Genomic DNA, 25,628 nt, shown 5'->3' on the forward strand with positions numbered 1-25,628 from the left:
GTGAAATGGGAGCAGAAAACAGTGAATCAAGCAATGGCTGGTACAGAGGTAGATGCCAGCCTTTTCTGTGGGACAGGGAATAAGAGCCAAGTTCAGAAGTCTGAGAACCAGGGTTCCAGATAGCCAAGAGCTGAAAGCTATAAGTGGGTTTCTTGAGCTGTTGGGGAGAAGTGAGAACAATGAGATCCAGGGGTTGAAGCCAAGACAGAGTAAACAAGCAAGGTGGATCTGGGGGAGAGAAATGTCATGACTCGGTGAGGTAGCATGCTAGGACTCAAGTCTCGCTATTCACGGAGTCATCATAAAAGCTGGTTTGCAAGAGGTACATGGTGGCTGGTTCACTTTGAAAGGCTTCCAAATTATCCAATTCAAAAATCACAACCTGCAGCATCTGCTGAAGTTAATTTTATTTCTGTTTTAAAGTGGTTTACTGCAGATGTCTAAGAGCATTTTTGGCTGTTGCAGACCTAGTTTTTCTTCTGGACCAACTAGCTTCTCAATGTCTTACTTACAGCCTAAGCTATTCAGCTACCTGACAAGCAAGCACATGGTTGATGGCAGAGGACCTCTGAAATTGATAGGCAGCCATAGGTTGCACCAATCAGCATCACATTGTTGCAAAGGGAGATGGAAGTTAAAGGATGCTGCAAGGAGATGGGGGTGAAAAGGTTGCAATGGGTTGGGATATAAGGAGGCTGCGAGAGATTGAAGAGGGCGAAGGTGGCAGCTGCAATAAGGAGGAAATAAAATGGGCCACAAGGAGGCTGTGAGGGAAGATGACGACTGCAAGGACAAGTCAGAATAATTTAAACAAGTCAGCAAAGGAATATAGTTGACTTCAACATTGTTTGGACCCCCACTGTGGTTTATTTGATCTTTAGCTGAACGGCTGATTTGTGAAAGAAAGTGACACCAATAATGCAGATTCAATTCCTGCTCTAACTGATGTCACTAAAGAGATTCCACCTTCTCAACCTCGCCCCTTGCCAGAGACATGGTGACCCTCATGTTAAACTCACCTTACTTAGTCTCACTCTCATGAGTAAGCAGCCATATGACCTCAAACAATAGCAATTTTACTTCTGCGCCATAAAGTCGCATGACATCATGTCAAAAATAGGGAAGGAAACCTCCTTATTATTACTTATCACCTCCTGTACCAGCTAACAAAACAATTCATTGCCATGTTGAACACCACTTGGGTTAGGAAGGGCAATAAGTCTGCATTCAGGTCTTCAATATCCATCACTGAAAACAGCTCAGTAGCACCACTGACTGAGATGACAAGATGGCCAGATCCCTAAGAATTCACCTGCTAGATCAGGTGTGCATGTGAGGGAACAAGAGAGAAATATCTATCTGACTTGATTCTCACCAATCTACCTGTCTTAGATGCATCTGTCCACAACAGTGGTAAGAGTAACCGCTGCAGAGTACTTGTGGAGACAAAATCAAAACTTAACAGTCTGGAGATTATCTTTTGTGTTGTTTAATATTGTGACCAGGCTGAATGGGAAAGGTCTGAACAGATATAGCAACTCAAGTCTGGACAGGCATGGGGCACTGTGGGCCATGAGCAGCAGCAGACTTTTATACACCCAAGATCACTGCATATTGCCCACTTTCCAACAAACAAGGACAACACAAGGAAAGGTAGTTGTTGTTAGAGATCAATCAATTCAACCATAGGACATCATTGCAGATATTCCTAAGGGTAGTATTCTAGGTCCAACCATCTTCAGCTGAAAATTAATGACATCCTCTCCACCAGAGAAGTCAAAAGAGGGGATATTCACTGATGTTTGCACAACATTCACCACCATTCGCAACTCTTCAGATACTGAAGCAGTCTGTGTCAAGTAACAGTCACACCAGACAAGTGCCAGTCAATGGCACACAAGTGCCAGGTCAATCAAGAGAGAATAAAATTGTATGAAGGTCAGCATGTGAGATTCTGGGGATTTCAGGAGGAGGCCAAGATAGTGTGTCCATGGCATTTCATTTCAAACAAAAGTAGTATTTTCACATCAATAAATAAAGCTTTCTAATTCTAAATAGTTTTACAGTACATCTAAACTTTTAAAAACAAATATTAGAACAATGAAGCAGTTAGGACAATTTGCACTTCATGTCCACCATCTCCAAATGAGCCAAGAGAAAAATACTGCAAACTGAAAACCATAATACCAGAAGAATGAGCAAAACCCCCATTACAACAGATGACCGACTGAGAAAACTATCCATTTATTTAGAAAAAGATTACACTGGTAGAATACAGCAGATAAAAAATTCAAATGCAATCTTGAAAATTTATGACGAAACATAGGTATTCATGGAAATAGAAATCTCCTGTAGTTGTACAATTTAAACCTAATTTAATCTTTTAAAGGACGACTCTTGCAATTCATTTTCTTCAATGGCAATTCATGGAATAAACACAAGATGCTGCACAGGATAGTTTTAATCAGTAAATTAAACAATGGCTGATTTTAATTACACACAATCACTATACTAGTGTATACATAATATACAAATATCTTCATTGCCATAAAGGTGAAGACAGAAGGTTGTAGACAGTCTGTAGCAGACGCCAGTCCGTTCTCAAAGTGACTACAAAATATACTCTGTGGTTTTGCTGTGTACAGCACATTGTGCTTATATTAAAGAGCAAACCACTTGCTAGTATTATACTGAAAATGACATGCATACAGACAAAACATCAAGTTAAAAGACAACACAACTCAACTTTTAAACGATGGCCAACAGAAATGGAGTGAAAGGAATTCAACAAAATATTTTAATAGGCTTCGGTTAGGTCCTCTGTCGTGATTTGCCATCCTTACAAATGAAGTCCAAGTATCCAAAATTCAGTAGCACAAATAAATCCATGGCAGCAGCTTGTAATCCAATGGGGATAAAGTGGGTAAGGGACGGGGAACCTGTAATAGGATAAAGAAACATAACTTGGAAGATTAAAAAGCATCACAAGTGCATGCTCCTGGACGATTTTACAATTTTGGATTGGAATTCAAAAAAGTACCAGTACATCAACATTACAAACTGGGGGTTCATATTCATTTTGCCACATCGTGAGTTGCCAGTGTCAACTGAATCTTCAGAGAAAGGCCAAAGCAGAGGTAAAGTTCTTCCTCAAAGGGACAAAAGGAAAATTGAAGAGGCAGTAATCCTGATTTGCAATTACAGATGAGGCTATAACAAGCTTTTAACATGCAATTAATTTTACTCAACGAATTTTAGTATACGATGAAATCCATTTGTAGCCTTCAAGAAAAGGCTACCAACTTCCATCACAACACCACCAAATTTGGCCCACACTCATTTCCAATGCTTGTCACAAAGTCATGACGACCAGATATCCCAACCTAATCTAGTCACACCTGCCAGTATCCAGCCCATATCCCTCCAAATGCCTTTTAAAGGTTGCGATTGTACCAGCCTCAACCACTTCCTCTGGCAGGTCATTCCATACAAGTAGCACTGTGTGTGAAAAAGTTGCCCTTAGGTTTCTTTTATACCTTTTCCCTCTTACCTTAAACCTATGCCCTCTATTTCTGGACTCCTCCACCCCAGGGAAAAGACTTTGTCTATTTATCCTATCCATGCTGCTCATGATTTTGTAAACCTCCATAAGGTCACCCCTCAGCCTCCAACGCTCCAGGGAAAACAGCCCTAGCCTGTTCAGCCTCTCCCTATAGCTCAAATCCTCCATGCCTGGCAACATCCTTGTAAATCTTTTCTGAACGCTTTTAGGTTTCACAACACCTTTCTGATAGGAAGGAGACCAGCAACTGCATGCAATATTCCAACAGTGGCCTAACCAATGCCCTGTACAGCGCAACGTGACCTCCCAACTTCTGTACCCAATACTCTGACCAATATAGGAAAGCATAACAAACGCCTTCTTCATTATCCTATCTACCTGCGACTCCACTTTCAAGGAGCTGTGAATCTGCACTCCAAGCTCTCTTTGTTCAGCAATACTCCTGAGGTCCTTTCTATTAAGCGTGTAAGTCCTACTAAAATTTGCTTTCCCAAAATGCAGCCCCTCACATTTATCAAAATTAAACTCCATCTTGCCACTTCTCAGCGCACAGGCCTATCTGATCAAGATCCAGTTGTAATCTGAGATAACCTTCTTCGCTGTCCACTTCACCTCCAATTTTGGTGTCAACTGCAAACTTACTAACTGTACCTCTTATGCTCACATCCAAATCATTTGTACAAATAATGAAAAGTAGTGGATATACCACCGGTCCTTGTGGCACTCCACTGGTCACAGGCCTCCAGTCTGAAAAACAACCCTCCACCACCACCCTCTGTCTTCTACCTTCTTGAAAAATGTCCATACTACAGAGGTGGTGGTGCTGGATGTCTTAAAGCGCATATAAGTGGATAAATCCCCAGGACCTGATCAGGTGTACCCTAGAACTCTGTAGGAAGTTAGGAAAGTGATTCCTAGGCTCCTTGCTGAGATACATGTATCACTGATAGTCACAGCTGAGGGTCCAGAAGATTGGAGGTTGATTAACGTGGTGCCACTATTTAAGAAAAGGTGGTAAGGAAAAACCAGGAAACAATACACCAATGAGCATGACATTAGTCGTGCGCAGGTTAGAGGGAATCCTGAGGCTCAGGATTTATATGGATTTGGAAAGGTAAGGACTGGTTAAGGATAGTCAACATGGCTTTGTGCGTGGGAAATCACGTCTCATGCACTTGATTGAGTTTTTTTGATGTAACAAGGGCAGAACGGTGGACATGATCTAGATGAAAGTAAAAAATGAGGTCTGCAGATGCTGGAGATCACAGCTGAAAATGTGTTGCTGGTTAAAATACAGCAGGTTAGGCAGCATAGCAGAAATAGAGAATTCGACGTTTCGAGCATAAGCCCTTCATCAGGAAGGGCTGATGAAGGGCTTATGCTCGAAACGTCGAATTCTCTATTCCTGAGATGCTGCCTAACCTGCTGTACTTTAACCAGCAACACATGATCTAGATGAACTTCAGCAAGGTGTTCAATAAGGTTCTTTATGGTAGACTGGTTAGCAAGGTTAGATCTCATGGAATAGAGGGAGAACTAGCCACTTGGATATAGAACTGGCTCAAAGCTAGAAGACAGAGGGTGGTGGTGAATGGTTGCTTTACAGACTGGAGGCCTGTGACTAGTGGTGTGCCACAAGGATCAGTGCTGGATCCATGCTTTTCATCATTTATATAAATTATTTGGCTGTGAACATAGGAGGTGTAGTTCGTACGTTTGCAGAAGGCACCAAAATTGGAAGTGTAGTGGACAGTGAAGAAGGTTACCTCCAAGTACAACGGGATCTTGATCAGATGGACCAATGGACTGAGAAGTGGCAAGATGGAGTTTAATTTTGATAAATGTGAGGTGCTGCATTTTGGAAAGGCAAATCAGAGCAGGACTTATACACTTAATGGTAAGGTCCTAGGGAGTGTTGCTGAACAAAGAGACCTTGGAGTGCAGGTTCATAGTCCCTTAAAAGTGGAGTCGTAGGTAGATAGGACAGTGAAGGCGGCATTTGGTATGCTTTCCTTTATTGGACAGGTTATTGACTACAGGAGTTGGGAGGTCATGTCGCAGCTGTACAGGACATTGGTTAGGCCAATTTTGGAATATTGCGTGCAATTCTGGTCTCTTTCCTAACAAAAGAATGTTGTGAAACTTGAAAGGATTCAGATAACATTGACAAAAATGTTGCCAGGGTTGGCAGGTTTGAGCTATAGGGTGAGGCTGAGTAGGCTGGGGTTGTTTTCCCTGCAGTGTCAGAGGCTGAGGGGTGACCTTACGGAGGTTTATAAAATCACGAGAGGCATGGATAGGGTAAATCAAAAAGGTCTTTTCCTTAGAGTGGGGGAGTCCAGAACTAGAGAATACAGGTTTAGGGCGAGAGGGGAAAGATTTAAAAAGGGATCTGAGGGCGAACCTTTTCACGCAGAGGCTGGCACGTGTATGGAATGAGCTGCCAGAGGAAGTGGTGAAGTTGGTACATTTACAATATTTAAAAGGCATCTAGATGGTTTATGAATAGGAAGGATTTCGAGGGACATAAGCTAAGTGCTGGTAAACGGGTCTAGATAAGGCATTGTCGAGTTGGACAGAAGCTTCCGTTTCTGTGTTGTACATCTCTATGACTCTAATCCTTGTGAACATTTTGCTATCTACCTTCCCAAAGACTGTTCCACCAAACCTCAACTGTTCATCAAGCCACCCACTGAAGCCAACTTATAGAAATTCATCTATCCGCAACAAAATATTCTGCACCCATTCAGTGATGTCACTTATCCTGGCATCAGAAGGGAGGCAACATTGTTTGCCAAACTGTTCAACAGTACAAAAAAGCCTGCGAGTCCCCCATGACTATTACATTTCTACACATTTACTGTGATGCAATATTTTCTTCATTGTGGTATGGCAGAGCTCTGCATCTTTATCAAAATTCTATACTGAAAATCAGTTTGAAAACGCTACTTCCAGTCACACTGGCTGCCTCTTCCTGTTAGCCACCAATTTACTGTTGCTCAGGCCTCTACTATAGTAGGTTTGGTTGTTGGAAAATTCACCACAGGAAATTCACAGCATTGCATTGCTCCTCAAAGTTTCCAGATAGTTATGACCAGAAATGTTGAGCTCAGGTTTGAGAAACTGAAGCACACATGGTGACATATTTTGCCTCTTACTCTGCAAAATTCCAGCGAATACAAACAGAGTTTGACCAATCTTAGAACAAAGAACAAAGGAAATTACAGAACAGGAACAGGCACTTCGGCCCTCCAAGCCTGCACCAATCCAGATCCTCTATCTAAACCTGTTGTCTGTTTTCTCAGGATCTGTGTCCCTCTGCTCCCTATCCATTCACGTATTTGTCTTGATACATATTAAATGACGCTATCATGCCCAGCTCTGCTGGCAATGCGTTCCAGGCACCTACCATCCTTTGCGTGAAGAACTTTCCACACATATCTCCCTTAAACATTCCTCTTTCATCTTCAACTCATGAACCCTAGTATTTGAGTCCCCCAATCGGGAAAAAGCTTCTCGCTATCCAGTTATCTATACCTCTCATGATTTTGTAGACCTCAAATCAGGTTCTCCCCCTCTCCTCCACCTCCCCCTGCGCGCCCCCCCCCCCCCCCCCCCAACCTCAGTCTTTCTAATGAAAATAATCCTAATCTACTCAACCTTTCTTCCCTAGCTAGCACCCTCCATACCAGGCAACATCATGGTGAACCTCCTGTGCACCCTCTCCAAAGCATCCACATCCTTTTGGAAATGTGGCGACCAGAACTGTATGCAGTATTCCAAATGTGGTTGAACCTAAGCCTTATAGAACTGTAGCATGACTGCCAACTCTTGTACTCAATATCCCGTCCGATGAAGGAAAGCATGCCGTATGCCTTCTTAACCACTCTATCGACCGGTGTTGCCACCTTCATGGTACAATGTCTTGAACATCAAGGTCTCTCCATACATCAATTTTCCCCAGGGCTTTTCCATTTACCGTATAGTTTGCTCTTGAACGAGATCTTCCAAAATGCAATACCTTGCAATTGCCCAGATTCAACACCATCTGCCATTTTTCTGCCCAACTCTCCAATCTACTCAAGGGTGGCACAGTGGTTAGCACTGCTGCCTCACAGCGCCAGAGACCCGGGTTCAATTCCCGCCTCAGGTGACTCTCTGTGTGGAGTTTGCACATTCTCCCAGTGTCTGCGTGGGTTTCCTCCGGATGCTCCGGTTTTCTCCCACAATCCAAAAATGTGCAAGTTAGGTGAATTGGCCACGCTAAATTGCCCTTAGTGTTAGATGAAGGGGTAAATATGTAGGGGAACGAGTCTGGGTGGGTTGCGCTTCGGTGTGAACTTGTTGAGCCGAAGGTCCTGTTTCCACACTGTAAGTAATCTAATCTCATCTATCTATATTCTGCTGCATTCTCTGACAGCTTCTTTCACTATCTACTACTCCATCAACCCTAGTGTCACCTGAAAACTCGCTAATCAGGCCACTCACACCTTCCTTAAGATCATTTATGTGTATCACAAACAGTGGTCCCAATATGGATCCCTGCGGAACACCACTGGTCACAGTTCTCCATTTTTAGAAATTCCCTTCCGCTACTACTCAGTCTCCTGCTGTCCAGCCTGTTCTCTATCCATCTAGCTAAAACATGTTGGAGGCCATGTGACTTCACTTTCTCCCTCAGCCTACCATGGGGAACCTTATCAAATGCCTTAATGATGTCCATGTATAAGACATCTACAGCCCTTCCCTCATCAATCAACTTTGTCACTTCCTCAAATAATTCTATCAATTTAGTAATAAATGACCTGCTGTCCAGAAAACCATGCTGCTTATTGCTGATAAGCCAATTTTCTTCCAAATTTACATAGATCCTATCCCTCAGTATCTTCTTCAGCAGCTTCCCTACCATTGATGTCAGGTTCACCAGTCTAAAATTACCTGGATCATCCCTGCTACCCTTCTTAAATAAGGCCAACATTAGCAATTCTCCAGTTCTCTGGAACCTCATCCATGTTCAAGGATGTTGCAAAAGTATCTGTTAAAACTCCAACTATTTCCTCTCTCGCTTCCCTCAGTAACCTGGAATAGATCCCATCTGGACCTGGGTACTTGTCCACCTTAATGCCTTCTAGAATACCCCATACTTCCTCCCTCCTTATGCCAACTTGACGGAGAGTAATCAAACATCCACCCCAATCTCAACATCCGTCATGCCCCTCTCCTCGGTGAATACCGACACGAAGTGTTCATTAAGAATCTCACCCATTTTCTGACTCGACTCATAACTTCCCCACTTTGTCACTGAGTGGGCCAATGCTTTCTCTAGTTACCCTCTTGTTCCTCATATCCGAATAAAAGGCTTTGGGATTTTCCTTAATCCTGTTTGCTAAAGATATTTCATGATCTCTTTAAGCCCTCTTAATTCCTCGTTTCAGATTGATCCTACTTTCCTAATATTCTTCCAAAGCTTCGGCTGTTTTCAGTTGCTTAGACCTTATGTATGCTTCCCTTCTCCTCTTAGCTAGTCTCACAATTTCACCTGTGATCCATGGTCCCCTAATCTTGTCATTTCTATCCCTCATTTTCACAAGGACATGTCTGTCTTGCATTCCAATCAACGTTTCTTTAAAAGCATCCCACATATCAAATGTGGATTAACTCAAACAGCTGCTCCTAATATCCCAACATTCCCCAGCTCCTGCTGAATTTTGCTATAGTTGGCCTCCCCTCAAGTAACCACTCGGACCAGTCTCATCTTTGTCTGGGAATACTCTAACACTTACAGAATTGTGATCACTATTCCCAAATCTTTCTTAAAAGACAAGCTATCTTTTCCATGTATTAGTTAAGTAAACTTGTGCAAATTGCTTTAATAAGGAGGCCAAATCTGAACAAAGTACTTCACAGCATGATCTCACCAAGGCACATGAGGCATTCCAGAATTCCCACATAACACAGGAACTGCAGGCAACAGGTTCTACGATATCTCACTGTTTTACCCAAACTTACATTTGTTTTCAGTTTTGCCTCATTTCCAATTATTGTTAAGTTACTGATTTGCTTAACAAATACAAACTGGATCCCTTTATCTTTGGAAAGTGCACCCCAAGAAAATCAATTTCAATTGATCTCCTTTTATCTCAAAATTATGATTATATATTTACTGTTGCCCCCTTACTCTAAAATACTTAGCACCTCCTTTGCTATGTGCCTTACATTGCCCAATTCACTAAATTCTTGTCATCACTCTGTTTAGCAAATTGATCGAACAGCCTTCAAGCTGAGAGCACGTCACGATGAAAGAAACAGGGAAATAACAAAGCAAAGTCCAAATGAACTAGATTCCAAGGTAAGTACTGAAACAAGAATTGATACATTACATTAAACTGATTTCAGTTTTAAATCTAATCACAAACTTACCATGAGTTGTGTCATTCTTTATTATCTATGTTTTTCTGATGATTTATGAGTATGATTGTTAAGAAAAATCACAATTATACATCCCTCATGTTGTGAATTTTAAGGCAGAATTTCATTCACTAAGAGAAGTTGTTTTAGGGCCTAAATTGGTCAAACCAAACTGAGAACATCAATGTTGAGAGTGTGGTGCTGGAAAAGCACAGCAGGTCAGGCAGCATCTGAGGAGGAAAATCGACATTTTGGGCAAAAGGTCTTCATCAGGATGAAGGGGTTTTGCCCGAAATGTCGATTCGCCTGCTCCTCAGACACTGCCCAACACGTGGTGCTTTTCCAGCACCACATTCTTGATTCTAATCTCCAGCAGTTCTCACTTTCGCTGAGAACATCAATGATTTATTCAGCTACTTGACAGTTCAAATCTGCACATATCTAAAATAGCATAAATTTTAATCAATGTAGAAACTGCAATAAATCTATATTTTATTAGGAGTCAATTTATTTCAATTGTCAAAAAGTCAATAAAAGGATATTGTTTTTTGTCTTCTTTCAAACCTCCACTCTCGCGCTTCTCTTTTTTGTCTCCTTTATCATGTCTAGATTCCTGTAAAATATGATAAGGAAAAGTGTTACAAACTTTAAATGTGTTGTGCAGATCTAGGTCACATTAACTGCATTGCCTAAGGGAGAAACAAAAAATATTATGACTGACAAAAACATGTTGTACACACAATCACGTCCAACAATACCACCTAGGCATTTTTTTTTGCTAGCTCATTTCTTTCAAGTCTTGCTCATCTACTAAAACATTGCTTTTCTGTCTAATTATCAAAGTTACTCATCTTCAAGATACTATTCTGCTTTATCCTTATTATTCAGTACAGCCACAAGATTTCACAATAGTGACAGCTTGTTTACTCCATGTCAGTGCTTCCTTTATGCTGAATGAAATGTAAGAACCCACTTTCCTTATGCTTCCTCCCCCTAGGTAAATTATAATGATCTGCAAATACAAGAAGCAATGCCCAGAAAATTAGTTAACTTGCCAATATAGCAGCAGAATAAAGTTGTCCTTTCAGTATGAAGCAATACCCCACGTCAACATCCAGACTTGGCAAGCGGCTCAAGAGTAGAATCATAGAGATATACAGCACAGAAACAGACCCTTTGATCCAATTCATCCATGCTGACCTGAAATCCTAAATAAATCTAATCCGATTTGCCAGCATTTGTCGCATGTTCCTCTAAATCCTTCCTATTCATATACCTGCTCAGATGCCTTTTCAATGTTGCAATTGTACCAGCCCCCATCACTTCCTCTTGTAGCTCATTCCATACACGCATCACCCTCTGCGTGAAAAAGTTGTCCCTTAGGTCCCTTTTAAATCTGGTCTTTCTCACCATAAACCTAAACCCTCTAGTCTTGGACTCCCTCACCCCAGGGAAAAGACCTTGTCTATTTATCCTTTCCATGTCCCTCATAATTTTATAAACCTCCATAAGGTCACCCCTCAGCCTCCGATGCTTCAGGGAAAATAGCCCCAATCTATTCAGCCTCTCCTTATAGCTCAAACCCTGCAAATCTGCCAACATCCTTGTAAATCTTAAGAATGACAGATAACTCATTTGCGAAGGTGCAATAAGCTGGAACACTGAGTAGGATTTGATAAACTGGAGAAACTGGAGTTAAAATTAATGCTCAGTAGGGCAGAAAACCAGATCTGGAAAATACAATGAGACAAGGGAGACAAAAGAGGATCATGCCCACTACTCAAACTGGGTTTCAGTTTAATTCCCTTTCCAATATTTATTTGACTCATAATAAAGCAGTGAACCAACCAACTGAACAGATAAATCATTCAGAAATTTATGTTGGTAGATTTCATAAGTTGAACTTGTATGACCACTTTCATCAGACACAACCTTAGCTTACGTATTATGCTTGCGACATAAACCACAGTTGAAGAGGTGGCCATGACTGTGAGTAATTTAATGAACTACCAGGTTTTTTTTTGGGTTAACAATCACACAATACCAGGTTGTAGTCCAACAGGTTTCGAAGCGCTGCTCCTTTATCACCAAATGAAGGAGCAGCGGCTCCGAAAGCTAGTGCTTCCAGTTAAACTTGGACTATAACCGGGGTTGTGTGATTTTTAACATTGGACACCCCAGTCCCACAGTGGGATCTCCAGATCAGTTTTTCCTTCGGATATTGGTGGATCTATCACTTATTCTTAGCATTTTCTGCTTTTACTTCATTTCTGAGAATTGGAGCTATGTCAAATTTCACCTCTGGAGAAGAGAAGCAATCCCTCAGAAAAGTTGGCAATTCTGTCAATGCTTCAGGCCTATCATGTGCAAGTGACAATAAAATTAAGTCCAATATGCATTTTAACATATTAATTTTTTTTTTAATTTTGCAGATGCTTGCTAAAACACATACTTTTTAGCAAAGTGTCCACTGTGCAATAAAATTACACATACTAAGTTCATTTTGACAAAATATATATTTTGACATAAACATTGGATCAGAAATGATTGGCTACTTTGAAAAGATTTTGCAGATTTCTTAGGCATACATTAACTTGCATACTTAATTCTATCCTATAACCAATTATCAAGGATGCATACATTCATATTTAAATAACTATACCTTCTTGCTTGTTGTTGAACTCTTTTCTAGTTTTTCTAGCTTGATGGAATCATTTTTATCCCTGTCTTTACCAGAGCTAGATTTTGAACTCTTATTTTTCTCCTTTTCAGTTGAACGTGGGGAATCTGCAGGACTTGCACTTTTACTCCTTTTTCCAGAGCCACCTGTTAAGTAAACATTGAATCCTCATTTCTCTGGTAGTTAACTACAAGATTTTACAAAAAAAGGTAGTCTAATGTTAGACTTGCTTCAACTGTAACACTCTTGCCTTAAGAATCACAAGGTTCCGAGTTCAAATCCCATTCAAGACATGAACACACAACATAGGACAACATTTCTATATGATACAGATGGACCATTGCACTGTTGGAGATGTTAATAAACTGATTAATTTTCTCCCGCAGGTGCACATTATAGTTGTCAAGTAATTGTTTTTGTTTCTGTTTAAAACAGTTCTTTTTCAGAAATTGCTGAAACAATTCAGCAGATTTGGCAGTATCTCTGGTGAGAAAGCACATTTTGAGTCCAGTGACTCTTCTTCAGAACTGTGTTTCTGTTTTTTTGTTTCTGATTTCCAGTATTTGCAGTTCTTTTGATTCTTTGTTAAGAGCTGTTTTGCGTTCGCTGAATATCTCAAACACCATTATAAAACAACATCTGCTCATATATTCCATGCTGCCCCATTTCCTTGCCTTACAACAGTAATGGCATTTACCAGTTTAATCTACTGATTTAGCACTTTCATTTCAATGTATTTCTTTTGATTGCTGGCATAGCTGAGGAACAGCAATATATATCAGTTATCACATTTGAGGAGACCGTGTATCATAAATCATAACCATACACATGCGCAATTCACCTTCCATTTCTCTGAATGCTAATTTTGAAACAAAAGTCGACGAGGTCGACTGGACAAACATTTTAAAACTTTTTTTAAAACATGTCCATTGCATTTTGTTTAAAAGGGAAACTGCTGTTTAGATTAAAACAAAATGTGGATTATAAGAAACAATTTGGGCACAAATTGCTGAATGCTTGCGAGTAGGTATTTTATTCAAGCAACGACATTATCTGCAAGAAATTTAAGCCGTCTAATCTCTGTACATAATTCACATTCACACAAAGCTAAATCACTTTGGAAGTGATTCTGAAAGATAAGATTTATATGCATTTGGACAGGCAAGGAATGACTAGGGATAGCATAGTTTTGTGCAAGGGAAATCATATTTCACAAACTCGATTGAGTTTTTGAGGAGGTAACCACAAAGATTGATGAGGGCAGAGATAGGAGTGCTATTGTGGTTCTGTTTGCCGAGCTGGAAGTTTTTGTTGCAAACGTTTCGTCCCCTGGCTAGGAGACATCATCAGTGCTCTGGAGCCTCCTGCGAAGCGCTTCTTTGATGTTTCTTCCGGTATTTATAGTGGTCTGTCCTTGCCGCTTCCGGGTGTCAGTTTCAGCTGTCCGCTGTAGTGGTTGGTATATTGAGTCCAGGTCGATGTGTTTGTTGATGGAGTTTGTGGATGAATGCCATGCCTCTAGGAATTCCCTGGCTGTTCTCTGTCTGGCTTGCCCTATGATAGTAGTGTTTTCCCAGTCGAATTCATGTTGCTTGTTGTCTGAGTGTGTGGCTACTAGGGATAGCTGGTCGTGTCGTTTCGTGGCTAGTTGATGTTCATGTATGCGGATTGTCAGCTGTCTTCCTGTTTGTCCTATATAGTGTTTTGTGCAGTACTTGCATGGTATTTTGTAAACTACATTAGTTTTGCTCATGTTGGGTATCGGCTCCTTTGTTCTAGTAAGTTGTTGTCTGAGCGTGGCTGTTGGTTTGTGTGCCGTTATGAGTCCTAAGGGTCGCAGTAGTCTGGCTGTCAGTTCTGAAACGCTCCTGATGTATGGTAGTGTGGCTAGTCCTTTTGGTTGTGGCATGTCCTCGTTCCGTGGTCTATCTCTTAGGCATCTGTTGATAAAGTTGCACGGGTATCCGTTTTTGGCGAATACCTTGTATAGGTGTTCCTCTTCCTCTTTTCGCAGTTCTGGTGTACTGCAGTGTGTTGTGGCTCTTTTGTATAGTGTCCTGATGCAGCTTCGTTTGTGTGTGTTGGGGTGGTTACTTTCATAGTTTAGGACTTGGTCTGTGTGTGTTGTTTTCCTGTGTACCCTTGTGGTGAATTCTCCGTTCGGTGTTCTCTGTACTATCACATCTAGGAATGGGAGTTGGCTATCCTTTCCTTCTTCTCTCGTGAATCGGATTCCTGTGAGTGTGGCGTTGATGATCCGGTGTGTTTTTTCTATTTCCGTGTTTTTGATGATTACAAACGTGTCATCGACATATCTGACCCAGAGTTTGGGTTGAATTTGTGGTAGGGCTGTTTGTTCTAACCTTGGCATAACTGCCTCTGCTATGAGTCCCGAGATTGGTGATCCCATGGGTGTTCTGTTGATTTGTTCGTATATCTGATTGTTGAATGTAAAGTGTGTGGTGAGGCACAAGTCCAGTAGTTTAAGTATGCCGTCTTTGTTGATAGGTTCCGCCTCCTGTTTTCTGTTCTGTATGTCCAGTAGGTTGGCTATTGTTTCTCTGGCTAGGGTTTTGTCAATCGAAGTGAACAGTGCCATCACGTCGAATGAGATCATGGTTTCTTCTTTGTCTATGTGTGTATTCCTGATGGCGTCCAAGAATTCCTGTGTTGATTGTATGGAGTGTTTGGATCCGCTGACCAGGTGTTTCAGAGAAGAAGAAAAGGATAGCCAACTCCCATTCCTAGACATGATAGTACAGAGAACACCGAACGGAGAATTCACCACAAGGGTACACAGGAAAACAACACACACAGACCAAGTCCTGAACTATGAAAGTAACCACCCCAACACACACAAACGAAGCTGCATCAGGACACTATTCAAAAGAGCCACAATACACTGCAGTACACCAGAACTGCGAAAAGAGGAACACCTATACAAGGTATTCGTCAAAAACGGATACCCGCGCAACTTTATCAACAGATGCCTAAGAGATAGACCACGGAACGAGGACATGCCACAACCAAAAGGACTAGCCACACTACCATACATCAGGAGCGTTTCAGAACTGACAGCCAGACTACTGCGACCCTTAGGACTCATAACGGCACACAAACCAACAGCCACGCTCAGACAACAACTTACTAGAACAAAGGAGCCGATACCCAACATGAGCAAAATTAATGTAGTTTACAAAATACCATGCAAGTACTGCACAAAACACTATATAGGACAAACAGGAAGACAGCTGACAATCCGCATACATGAACATCAACTAGCCACGAAACGACACGACCAGCTATCCCTAGTAGCCACACACTCAAACAAGCAACATGAATTCGACTGGGAAAACACTACTACCATAGGGCAAGCCAGACAGAAAACAGCCAGGGAATTCCTACAGGCATGGCATTCATCCACAAACTCCATCAACAAACACATCGACCTGGACCCAATATACCAAGCACTACAGTGGACAGCTGAAACTGACACCCGGAAGCGGCAAGGACAGACCACTATAAATACCTGAAGAAACATCAAAGAAGCGCTTCGCAGGAGGCTCCAGAGCACTGATGATGTCTCCTAGCCAGGGGACGAAACGTTTGCAATAAAAACTTCCAGCTCGGCGAACAGAACCACAACAACGAGCACCCGAGCTACAAATCTTTGCACAAACCTTGAATAGGAGTGCTATCCCTCCTCCTCACAGGTACAGACCAAAGAATTTACCCAATTATTCAGCCAGAATCAATACTGCATAAACAGAGATATAAACCACAACTTAACCAATAATTCACTCACTAGCTCTGCTTTCTCTGATCTACACAGAGTTCGCCCAAACCTTGCAGCAACCAAATTTCAAAACATTTCGAAATTCATTCCTGGACTTGACCCACTGTACAGTTCTTCATTCTTCTTTGCACCCTTTAACAATACTATACTGGATGTGAATCTCTCATTCTCTTTTATCATTCATCATAAATATCTAATGAACAAGTTCGTGTGAATTAAGATTGATTATACACTATGTCTTTGATTCTATCCTAAAAAGCCTCCAAAAGTTCTATTCATTGAACAAACTGAGAATGTGACACTTGCTGTTTTGCACATATGTAGAAGATAAACATGGTCAAGAGCAAGGATAAATAATAATCAGATAGATTACAAAGGCTACATAAGTTTAATGTAAACTCACTATTCATATTGTTGTTACCACCTATTCACTGTGGGAGTTGATGGGAATGAATGAAGCATCAATGTCATTATTCTAGGATGTTCAACCTGTTTTTCAGTTCAGAACTTTACATCATGAAATAAATCCTCTCAGCCATTTGTTTAATGACGTCTTAGTACTCGATATTCCAACTCACTTTACATTGCTGTAAGGTTCATTTTGGTCAGGGCAAATCCAAATTTTAATGGACGAATCTTTTAAAAAGGAATCTTGACCAACAAGATTTCTCTTAATTCTCAGAGGGAGCTGGTTCAAGCTATCAACAGTAACTCCCTCCCATCCAATCAATTTAAAGACCTTCAGAAAAATTATTAGACCATGCCTTCAATCAAGTCTTCTTATTCTCCTGGTTAAGTAGTCCTTATTTTTATTTCATTGTTCTGTACTCTGGTCATATTCAACATTTAAATAGTAGTTTGATATAATCCACTGTTGCAGCATTCAGACAGCTTGGATTTGTCAAGTTGCGCTCAGAATTTAAATAATAACATATATTAATGCTAACCTGTCCCATTTTCATCTTTACGCCTCTTTGATTCTTGTATATTCTCTCGATCACTGTTTGAATGATCCTGAAAGAACAAGACGAAATTCAGATTGAGCATAACAAAGGAGGCTCCAAAGGAAATTCATTCCAAGTATTGTTTGCAGGTGTCACGTTATTCAAACAAATCAAGTTGATTGATCAGTCAAAATAAACACAGAACATGTACAGCTATTCCTAACCCAAGCTTCTTCAAATACCAAGATGACCGTCGGAGAAGTTAAAAAGCAGAAATAGAAAGAAAAATACTCAGCACAGTAAGTAACATTTCAACATAATAAGCAATATAACCGATTCACCAATTTGGTTCGAGCAGATTCACAACTGACAAAATATGTATCGGTCCGTCTTGCATTTGCTTTATTTTCACGTTTTAATCTCTTACCCTTTTGCGATCTTTTCTTTCTTTGTCTTCTTTCTTTTCTCTCTCTCTTGAGCGATCCCTCAACTTCTCCACCTCTTTCTTCTCCACCTCCCTTTCTTTGCTCTTTGACTGTGTGCCTGTACTATGGTTGGTGTGATGAGGGCTATGGTGCTGTTAAAAATGATGTAATGCATACTTATGATCATAACATTTCAATTCAACTAAATGGCATCCATTAATGTCAACGTCCTATAATGACAATCTAAATGCAGAACACATTTGCCTGTTAGTTGGCTTTTAATTAAAAACATACATCTGTATACAAGAGCAATTCCATTCAGGACGATATTGAAAAACTTTTATAAACATGAAGACTGATCAGAAGTGGTTTAAAACCATTTTTGTGATTGAAGATTACTGTAAAATAGATTTAGTAAGAATACCAAAATTGGTGATAATTGGCAAGTTAATATTAAACCAATTTCCAAGTTCCCACTCCCAGAACCAAATCTCTAGATACCCAAATGATCGATATTAAAACTTATTTTAAACATAAAGCTTTAAATCATATTCCATCAATTCACCATGACTTTTGTCAACTAAGTTTTATTAATTTTTATTTGTCCCCATATCCCAAACTCACTCTCAGAGGTGCTACTTTATATGGCAATTAATTAATTGAAACATCACTTAACAACTATCTCAGGAAATTTCTGATTAACTATCCATAATTGAAGGGAACAGCATAATATTTAATTTCCAGGGCCATTAGCATCCACCAAGCCAAAGTCAAGTAGAATTTTTATTATATGGTGCTCCCAGAAATTTTAATTCCCCTGAAGATTCCGTTGGAATTCATTTTTGTGAAAACAATGACCTTGATAAATTCTAAACACGGAAATGCTAAACTCCCTCCCTGCCAGGACTTGTCATATGTTCATGATGTTAATCTATCAATGGAGGCCACAATGCTTCTTTTACATTTTGTTGCACATTTCAAAACACAAAACTATGTATTCTCCAATTGTTTAGAAGTAATAAATTGCAGCACAAATTAAACCACAATGCTTGAGCAACTGCAAACTAATGAAAAACAAACTTTACTCTGTTAGCCTTCTTTCAGAGCTTAGACAATGTTGGTAGGCTACCTGACTATGAAAATTATTGCAGCTAAGTCAGATCCAATCCTCTCCCCCGAGAGTACTACTTATGGTTGCCTTTCTTAGCAGGGTCGGGGTGGTGGAGGAATGAACAGTACAGACAGGGAACGGAAACTGAAATCTTACAACCATCATGGCTTAACACCACAATATCTGATGGCTTTTGAAATTAGATCTGGATGTCCATAAGGCAATGGCCCTCTCACCCTAAACCCAGTTCTGGACTCCCCCAATCCAGGGAAAAGACCTTGTCTATTTACTCTCTTCATGCAGCTCATGATTTTATAAACCTCTATCAGGTCACCCCTCAGCCTCTGACGCTGCAGGAAAAACAGCCCCAGCCTATTCTATCCTCTCCCTATAGCTCACACCCTCCAAACCTGGCAACATCCTTGTAAATCTTTCCTGAACCCAGTTTCACAAAATGTTCCAGATAGGAAGGAGACCAGAATTGCATGCAATATTCCAAAAGTGGCCTAACCAATGTCCTGTACACCCGCTACATGACCTCCCAACTCCTGTACTCAATACTCTGACCAATAAAGGAAAGCACACCAAACGCCTTCATCAGTATCCTATCTACCTGTGACTCAACTTTCAAGGAACAACAAACCTGCACTCCAAGGTGTCTTTGTCAGCAACACTCCCTTGGACCTTACCATGAAGCATATATATCCGGCTAAGATTTATTTTCCCAAAATGCAGCACTTTGCATTTATCCAAATTAAACTCGGTATGGATGAGTTGAACCGATGGATCTCTTTCTGTGCTGTCCATCTCTATAACTTCATTTAAAGATGAAAGCTCAAATAGGACAGAAGGTGACTACATAAGTAAAGCGAATGTAACTAAAATCACAATGCAGCTGTGCCTTATCCCTTTGGCGCATACCACAAGAGACTGCTACACATCACTACTGAAATAACTGCAGAGGCCAGAATCCTATCACTAAGTCACTTTTTATTTACATGTGCACTGACCAGCCAGCTCAATGTCAGTCCATGGACTGAGGAGGCCTTCTGAATCTTGTGTTTACAACTGCCTGCCCTAGAAGGCAGAGAGTCAAAATAAAGGGGGCTAGAATACTAGCTGCATTGTGATTTTAGTTACATTTGCTTTACTTATATAGTCATCGTCTGTCCTATTTGAGCTTTAATCTTTAAATGATTATTTATGAAGTCATAGAGTCATAGAGATGTACAGCATGGAAAGAGATCCATCGGTCCAACTTATCCATGCTGAGTTTAATTTGGATAAATGCAAGGGGCTCAATGCAGCCAGCTCAAAGTCAGTCCACGGATGGAGGAGGCCTTCTGAATCTTCTGTTTATAACTGCCAACCCCAATCAATGATCTTAGTCAATGAGCTCTACCTGGCCCTGGTTCCAAACGTCACATTTGGTTTTAAGTAAGGCTGTGCGCTCAAGTAAGAGGCTCTCCTACATGGTCTCCATGTCCACTCTAACTAAACCTTTTAGTATTCTCTAAGTTTCAATCAGACAACCCCTAGTCCTTCTGAAGTCCAGGTACAGACACAGAGTCCTCAACAGCCCCTCAAATGACAAGTCTTTCATCCCTGGCATCAATTTTGCAAATGTCCTTTGGACCTCCTCCAAGGCCAGCTAAGCCTGGAGCTTCTCTCAACATTCCAAATGCAGTCTGACCAAAGCCTTAACCTAAGCAGTATATCCGTGCTCTAGTATTCTAGCCCCCTTTATCTCGACTCTCTGCCTTTTGCCAATCAACCAACTCTCGATCCATGCCATTACCTTGCCTGAACACTACTGGCTCTTATCTCATCTAGCAGCCTCTTGTGCGTCACCTTGTCAAAAGCCTTCCGGAAATCCAAAGAGATTATGCTCACTAGTTATCGTATGTCTTGTTAGCTCCTCAAAGAATTCTAAGATTCATCAGGCATAACCTCCACTGATCGAAACTGTGCTGATTCAGCCTTATTTTACTATACACTTCCAAGTACTCTGCAATCTCATCCTTAATAATGGGCTCTAAACTCTTACCAATGGCAGAGTTCAGGCTATGTGGCCTATCATTTCCAATCTTCTGCCTGCCTCCCTACTGAGATAGGGATTTTACATTCACTATTTTTCCGTCCTCAGAGACCCTCCTTGACTCCAGTGGTTGCTGAAAGATCACCAACAATGCCTCCACAATCTCCTCAGCTGTCTCCTTCAGATCTCTGGGGTCTGGTCTATCTGATTCAAGTTTATTTATCCACCTTCAGACCTTTCAGCGTTCTCAGTACCTTCTCCTTGGTGATGGCCACCGCATTCACTCCTACCCTCTGACCCTCGAAGTTCTGGTGTGCTGCTAGTATCTTCCACTATAAAGAATGATGGAAAGCGCCATCATTTCTTTGCTTCCCCCATACAACTTCACTGTCCAATACCCACTCTTACCTTTTAGCTATCTAAAAAAAACTCTTGAAACCGTCTTTTATATTACTGACTGGCTTACCCTCATATTTCATCTCCACCCCTAAATTCATATCGAGTTAACTTCTGCTTCATTTTAAAGGCTTCTCAATCCTCTGGTTTCCCACTAATCCTCACTACATTGTCCGTTTTCCCTTTTGCCTTTATGCTGTCCCTAACTTCCCTTGGCAACAATGGTTGCCATGGCCTCCCGTGAGTATGTTTCTTCTTCCTTTCTGCTGTGCCTCCCAACTTAGCCCGAGGAACTCCTGCCATTGCTGCTCCAACATCTTTCCTGCTGGGTTCCCCTTCCAATCAACTCTGCCTATAGCGGTTCCTTCACCTTAAGCTCCCGAATCAAGTTGCAATATACATCACCAAATCCAGAACTGCGGGCACCCTTGTGGGATCTATCACAAGCTGCTAAAAAAACTCCAACTCATCAACATTCCATGAATTCCCGTTCTTGAGATCCACAACTGTGATTTTCTCAGACCATCTATATATTGAAGTTCCCAAATGATTACTGTAATACTGCCTTTTCTATCTCCCGATTTATTTTCTGTCCCACATACTGACTACTGCTAGGTGGTTTGTATTTCACTCCAGCGAGGATTACTTTTTCATTGTGGTTCTTCATCTTTACCTACACAAATTCTATGCCTTCTGACCCTAAATCGATTGCAAGTGATATAATTTTATTCTTACTACCAAGGCAACCTGACCACCCTCTGCCTTTCCTTGCAATAGGATGTGGATGCTTGGATATTTAGTTCCCAGCTCCAATCCCCTTGCAGCCATGTCTCTATCATACCCATCAAACTGCATTAAAAGCTCAAGTATGTTGCTCTTACGTTGCACACATTTAAGTACAACAGCCTGAGGTGACCAACCCCTTTTCTCATCGCTGTTCCTTTATCTGCTGTGCTCTAAGTTCGATCCGTGGCCCTTTCCAAACTCTCCAATTACTTGTTCTAGAAACATCAATACCCTCTCCAGAGTCCTCCTGCCCTTTAACTTTTTCCATAATTTTCCATGCAACTGAAGCTTCCCCATCCACCCCCCCCCAAGAAAAATTAAAAGAATTAAAGCCTACTTTAAATCCTGTTTAATAAGTAACCTGCCACCTTTGAATCCACTAAACCTAGATATCTGACTTGAGTCCATCTTGGACATTTGACCCGATCACCTTTGGCTGTCCCAATCCGCTAACAGACAAATCCCAAAAGACGGCCACCTTATTTCCAACAGAAAACACCCTTTCATGGATTGTGTGGACACTGTCAGTGCAGACTACCTGTAATTGGCTTTGAATCGAGGGCTGTCAGGAGTTGACCCCATTGGTGTCTGCAGTTGCATGTAGGCCCAGACTGGGTGAGGGGCAGCAGATTTCTTTCCCACGTCGGTGAATCCCGATAGGGCGTTTTTAAAAACCACAATCAATGATGGTTGCCTTGGTCACCATCCCCAGGACCTGTTTCCAGTTCCAGATTTAATTCACCGAATTGAAATACCACCATGGATCATTGTGGGACTTGAACCAGTGTCCCAGATCATTAGTTTCTAGGATTACAAACACCCTCGCACTCTGCTATCATCTGCTTTCGCAAGGGGTCAGGTATACAGCCAGCAACATATTACTGCTGCAGGAAGGATACTATTAAATTGGAAAGAGTGCAGAAAAGATTTACCATGATGTTACCAGGATGCGGGTTTAGTTATAAGGACAAGCTTAATAGGCTAGGACCTTTTTCTTCAGGAGTGGAAGTGGTTGAGGGGTGACCATATTGAGTTTATAAAATCATGAAGGGCTTTTGTAAGGTGAACAGCAAAAGGTCTTCTCCTCAGGTAGGGGAGTCAAAATTAGATGTCAATGGTATAAGGTAACAGGGGAAAGATTTTAAAAGGGACCCAAGAGGCAACGTTTTCAAAAAGTGGTACATGGAACGAGATGCCAGAGAAAGTCATGCAGTGAGTACACTTAAAACATTTAAAAGACATTGAGACAGGGACATGGACAGGAAAGATTTATAGGGATATGGGCCAAGTACAGCCAAATATGACTAATTTAGTTGGGAAATTTGATCAGCATAGATGAGTTGGGCAGAAGGGTCTGTTTCATGCTATATGATTCTATGACTTGCCCCACCTCACCTCAATCAAACTCAAATTCCATGCCAATAATCTCTACCCCATACAGACAGATGACCTATTCCTTTCCACTCCCAACAGAAACTCTGAAACCTCCCCTCACCCCCAGATCCAATCTTCTGCTCATCCTCCAACCAGACCTCAAAACTGTCTGCTATTCTGCATCAAAGCTTAAAGGACAGGCCGCAACGGAAGCAGCCAGACTCAAAAAACAGAAGAATAATAAGTGGACATTGCGCAATGCGATGACTGCCAAATGAATCTGTTCAGATGATAATCAGAAGTTCTGGATCAATATATTTACTTTTGTTAGAGGGAAAGTTACACTTCAGCGCACTATAAAGCTGATACACTTCCTCTGCAAGTAGATAAAGATCCCAAACAACAGCTCAGAGAACTTAATTTGAACTATTTGTATCTCATACTGTGACCAGTATTGGGAAAGAATGTGTCAAATAAGATGCCAATGATAACTGTCATTATTTAAGCATCAGCAAAACAGCAGATTCAGAATTAAATGTTAATATCCAAAAGTTGCTGAATGTGCTGGGATGATAGTTAAACCATTATTTTTGAGAAAATGGCACTATCTCAATGCATTGGACAGCGTTAAGTTGCTGTATTTGCACACTGGATATATACTAAACCCACTATATGTATTGCAGGAGAGAAATTACAAGCATATGTCTCCTATTAACAATGTGATGTGTTAATGACTGCCAATTAGGCTCTTTGGCACCAAACATGAAGAAAAAGTATGTGATAATATTCTAGATTTTCAAATCAGCAATATTTCAATAAATGTGATTTTTGAATAGCTTTTCCTTTGATTTCTCTTTGCTCTTTCTTTACATGATTGGATATTATACTCAACCCCTTTAATTCAAGTTTCTCTTCATACCTCTGCTGTTTATTTCCCAATTATTAAACATCATTGATTAAAGGGATAATGTCTGGAGTTGTCTATTCATTTAAGCCTCAGATGCCCTGTTTGCCTCTCTGATCATTAACAGCTCATTTATTTAATAACTTGTCAAGGAATAAACCTCCAAGTTAAAGTATAGAGGGTGTTTTACAAATGCCCATCCATATGAAAGTACAGTCCATTGTGTTTATCGAACTATAAAACAGTCAAGGCCCAATATTTTGATAGAAAAGGAGAATATCAAAAGTAAACACCCACAATCATTGTCTTTTTTATTTAAAGCTTGTTGCTACAGAAAACTAACCAGTGCTACCTCTACCTTGGAAAGGGAAAATAACGAGGTGAAAGATCTCACCCCATTAGCAAAACTTTTTGCCGCTGGTGGAGCTAAATGCACAACTAATCTATTGATTGACAACCATGAGAGCCCAAAACCTGGCTCAATTTGCCTGTTGGTCAAAGTCAAAGTAATCACCTTTAAATTATAAGAAAAATAACCAACATTTTTGAATAGCACTTCATATGGATTCTCAATTGTACAGCAGCTCTTTGACAGGACACACAAAAACAATAATGTTAAGTAAAGTGTGCTCCCTTTTTGGCATAAGTTTTTTTTTAAATACTTGGGGAAAGCTGAGGATAGTGGGATGGGAAGAGAGGGAGGGAGGGGTTGGGGAGAATGGGATAAAAAAGGGTGGGATGATTAGGAGAAAGGGACAAAGACAGAGGAAGAGAAGAAAAAGACAGAGAAAGAAAATAAAAGGTGAAAAAGAAAGCAGAAGAATAAAAGGAAACAGAAGTATGCAAGCTAAGAGGAAACAGGAAATCAAATAAAGAAACAGGAAAATTGGTTTTTGAGGGCATATTTCATTTTTTTAGCAAAATCCTAAGCAGGAACTAAACTAACCAAGCAGGGTATAATGTTAAATCAAGTCTAATAGTAGAAACACTGTTCCATCTTTTCAAGTAACAACAGAATGTATTCCTCAGAACAATCAGCTAGAAGCAACTCAAAAATAAGTGCCACATCAGTCACCCCCATATTAAGTGTAATCTGAAATTTGAATGCATAGTTGATCCCTCTTAGAAAGAGTTATGACCACAATCTGAGGATAACGACAATGTCAAAATTATTTAAGGATCTCAGAGCTTTGATGAGGTTCTA

At 40.7% G+C, this 25,628-nt stretch overlaps 1 protein-coding gene across 1 annotated transcript in view; it reads right to left on the bottom strand.

Moving 5' to 3' along the window:
• Positions 1–2,220: 2,220 nt before the first annotated feature.
• Positions 2,221–25,628, bottom strand: part of thoc2 (THO complex 2) — a 144,766-nt gene continuing 121,358 nt past the window's right edge. Inside the window, exons 34-39 of the mRNA XM_060832504.1 lie at positions 17,818–17,967; positions 17,394–17,460; positions 12,633–12,796; positions 10,513–10,583; positions 9,983–10,031; positions 2,221–2,939 (exon numbers count right to left, since the gene is read on the bottom strand). Coding sequence (XP_060688487.1) covers positions 10,004–10,031; positions 10,513–10,583; positions 12,633–12,796; positions 17,394–17,460; positions 17,818–17,967 — 480 coding nt within the window. The 3' untranslated portion in view covers positions 2,221–2,939; positions 9,983–10,003. The remainder of the gene's footprint in view (positions 2,940–9,982; positions 10,032–10,512; positions 10,584–12,632; positions 12,797–17,393; positions 17,461–17,817; positions 17,968–25,628) is intronic.

The sequence above is a fragment of the Hemiscyllium ocellatum genome, chromosome 11 (assembly GCF_020745735.1).
Source record: "Hemiscyllium ocellatum isolate sHemOce1 chromosome 11, sHemOce1.pat.X.cur, whole genome shotgun sequence".
Taxonomy (NCBI): Eukaryota; Metazoa; Chordata; class Chondrichthyes; order Orectolobiformes; family Hemiscylliidae; genus Hemiscyllium; species Hemiscyllium ocellatum.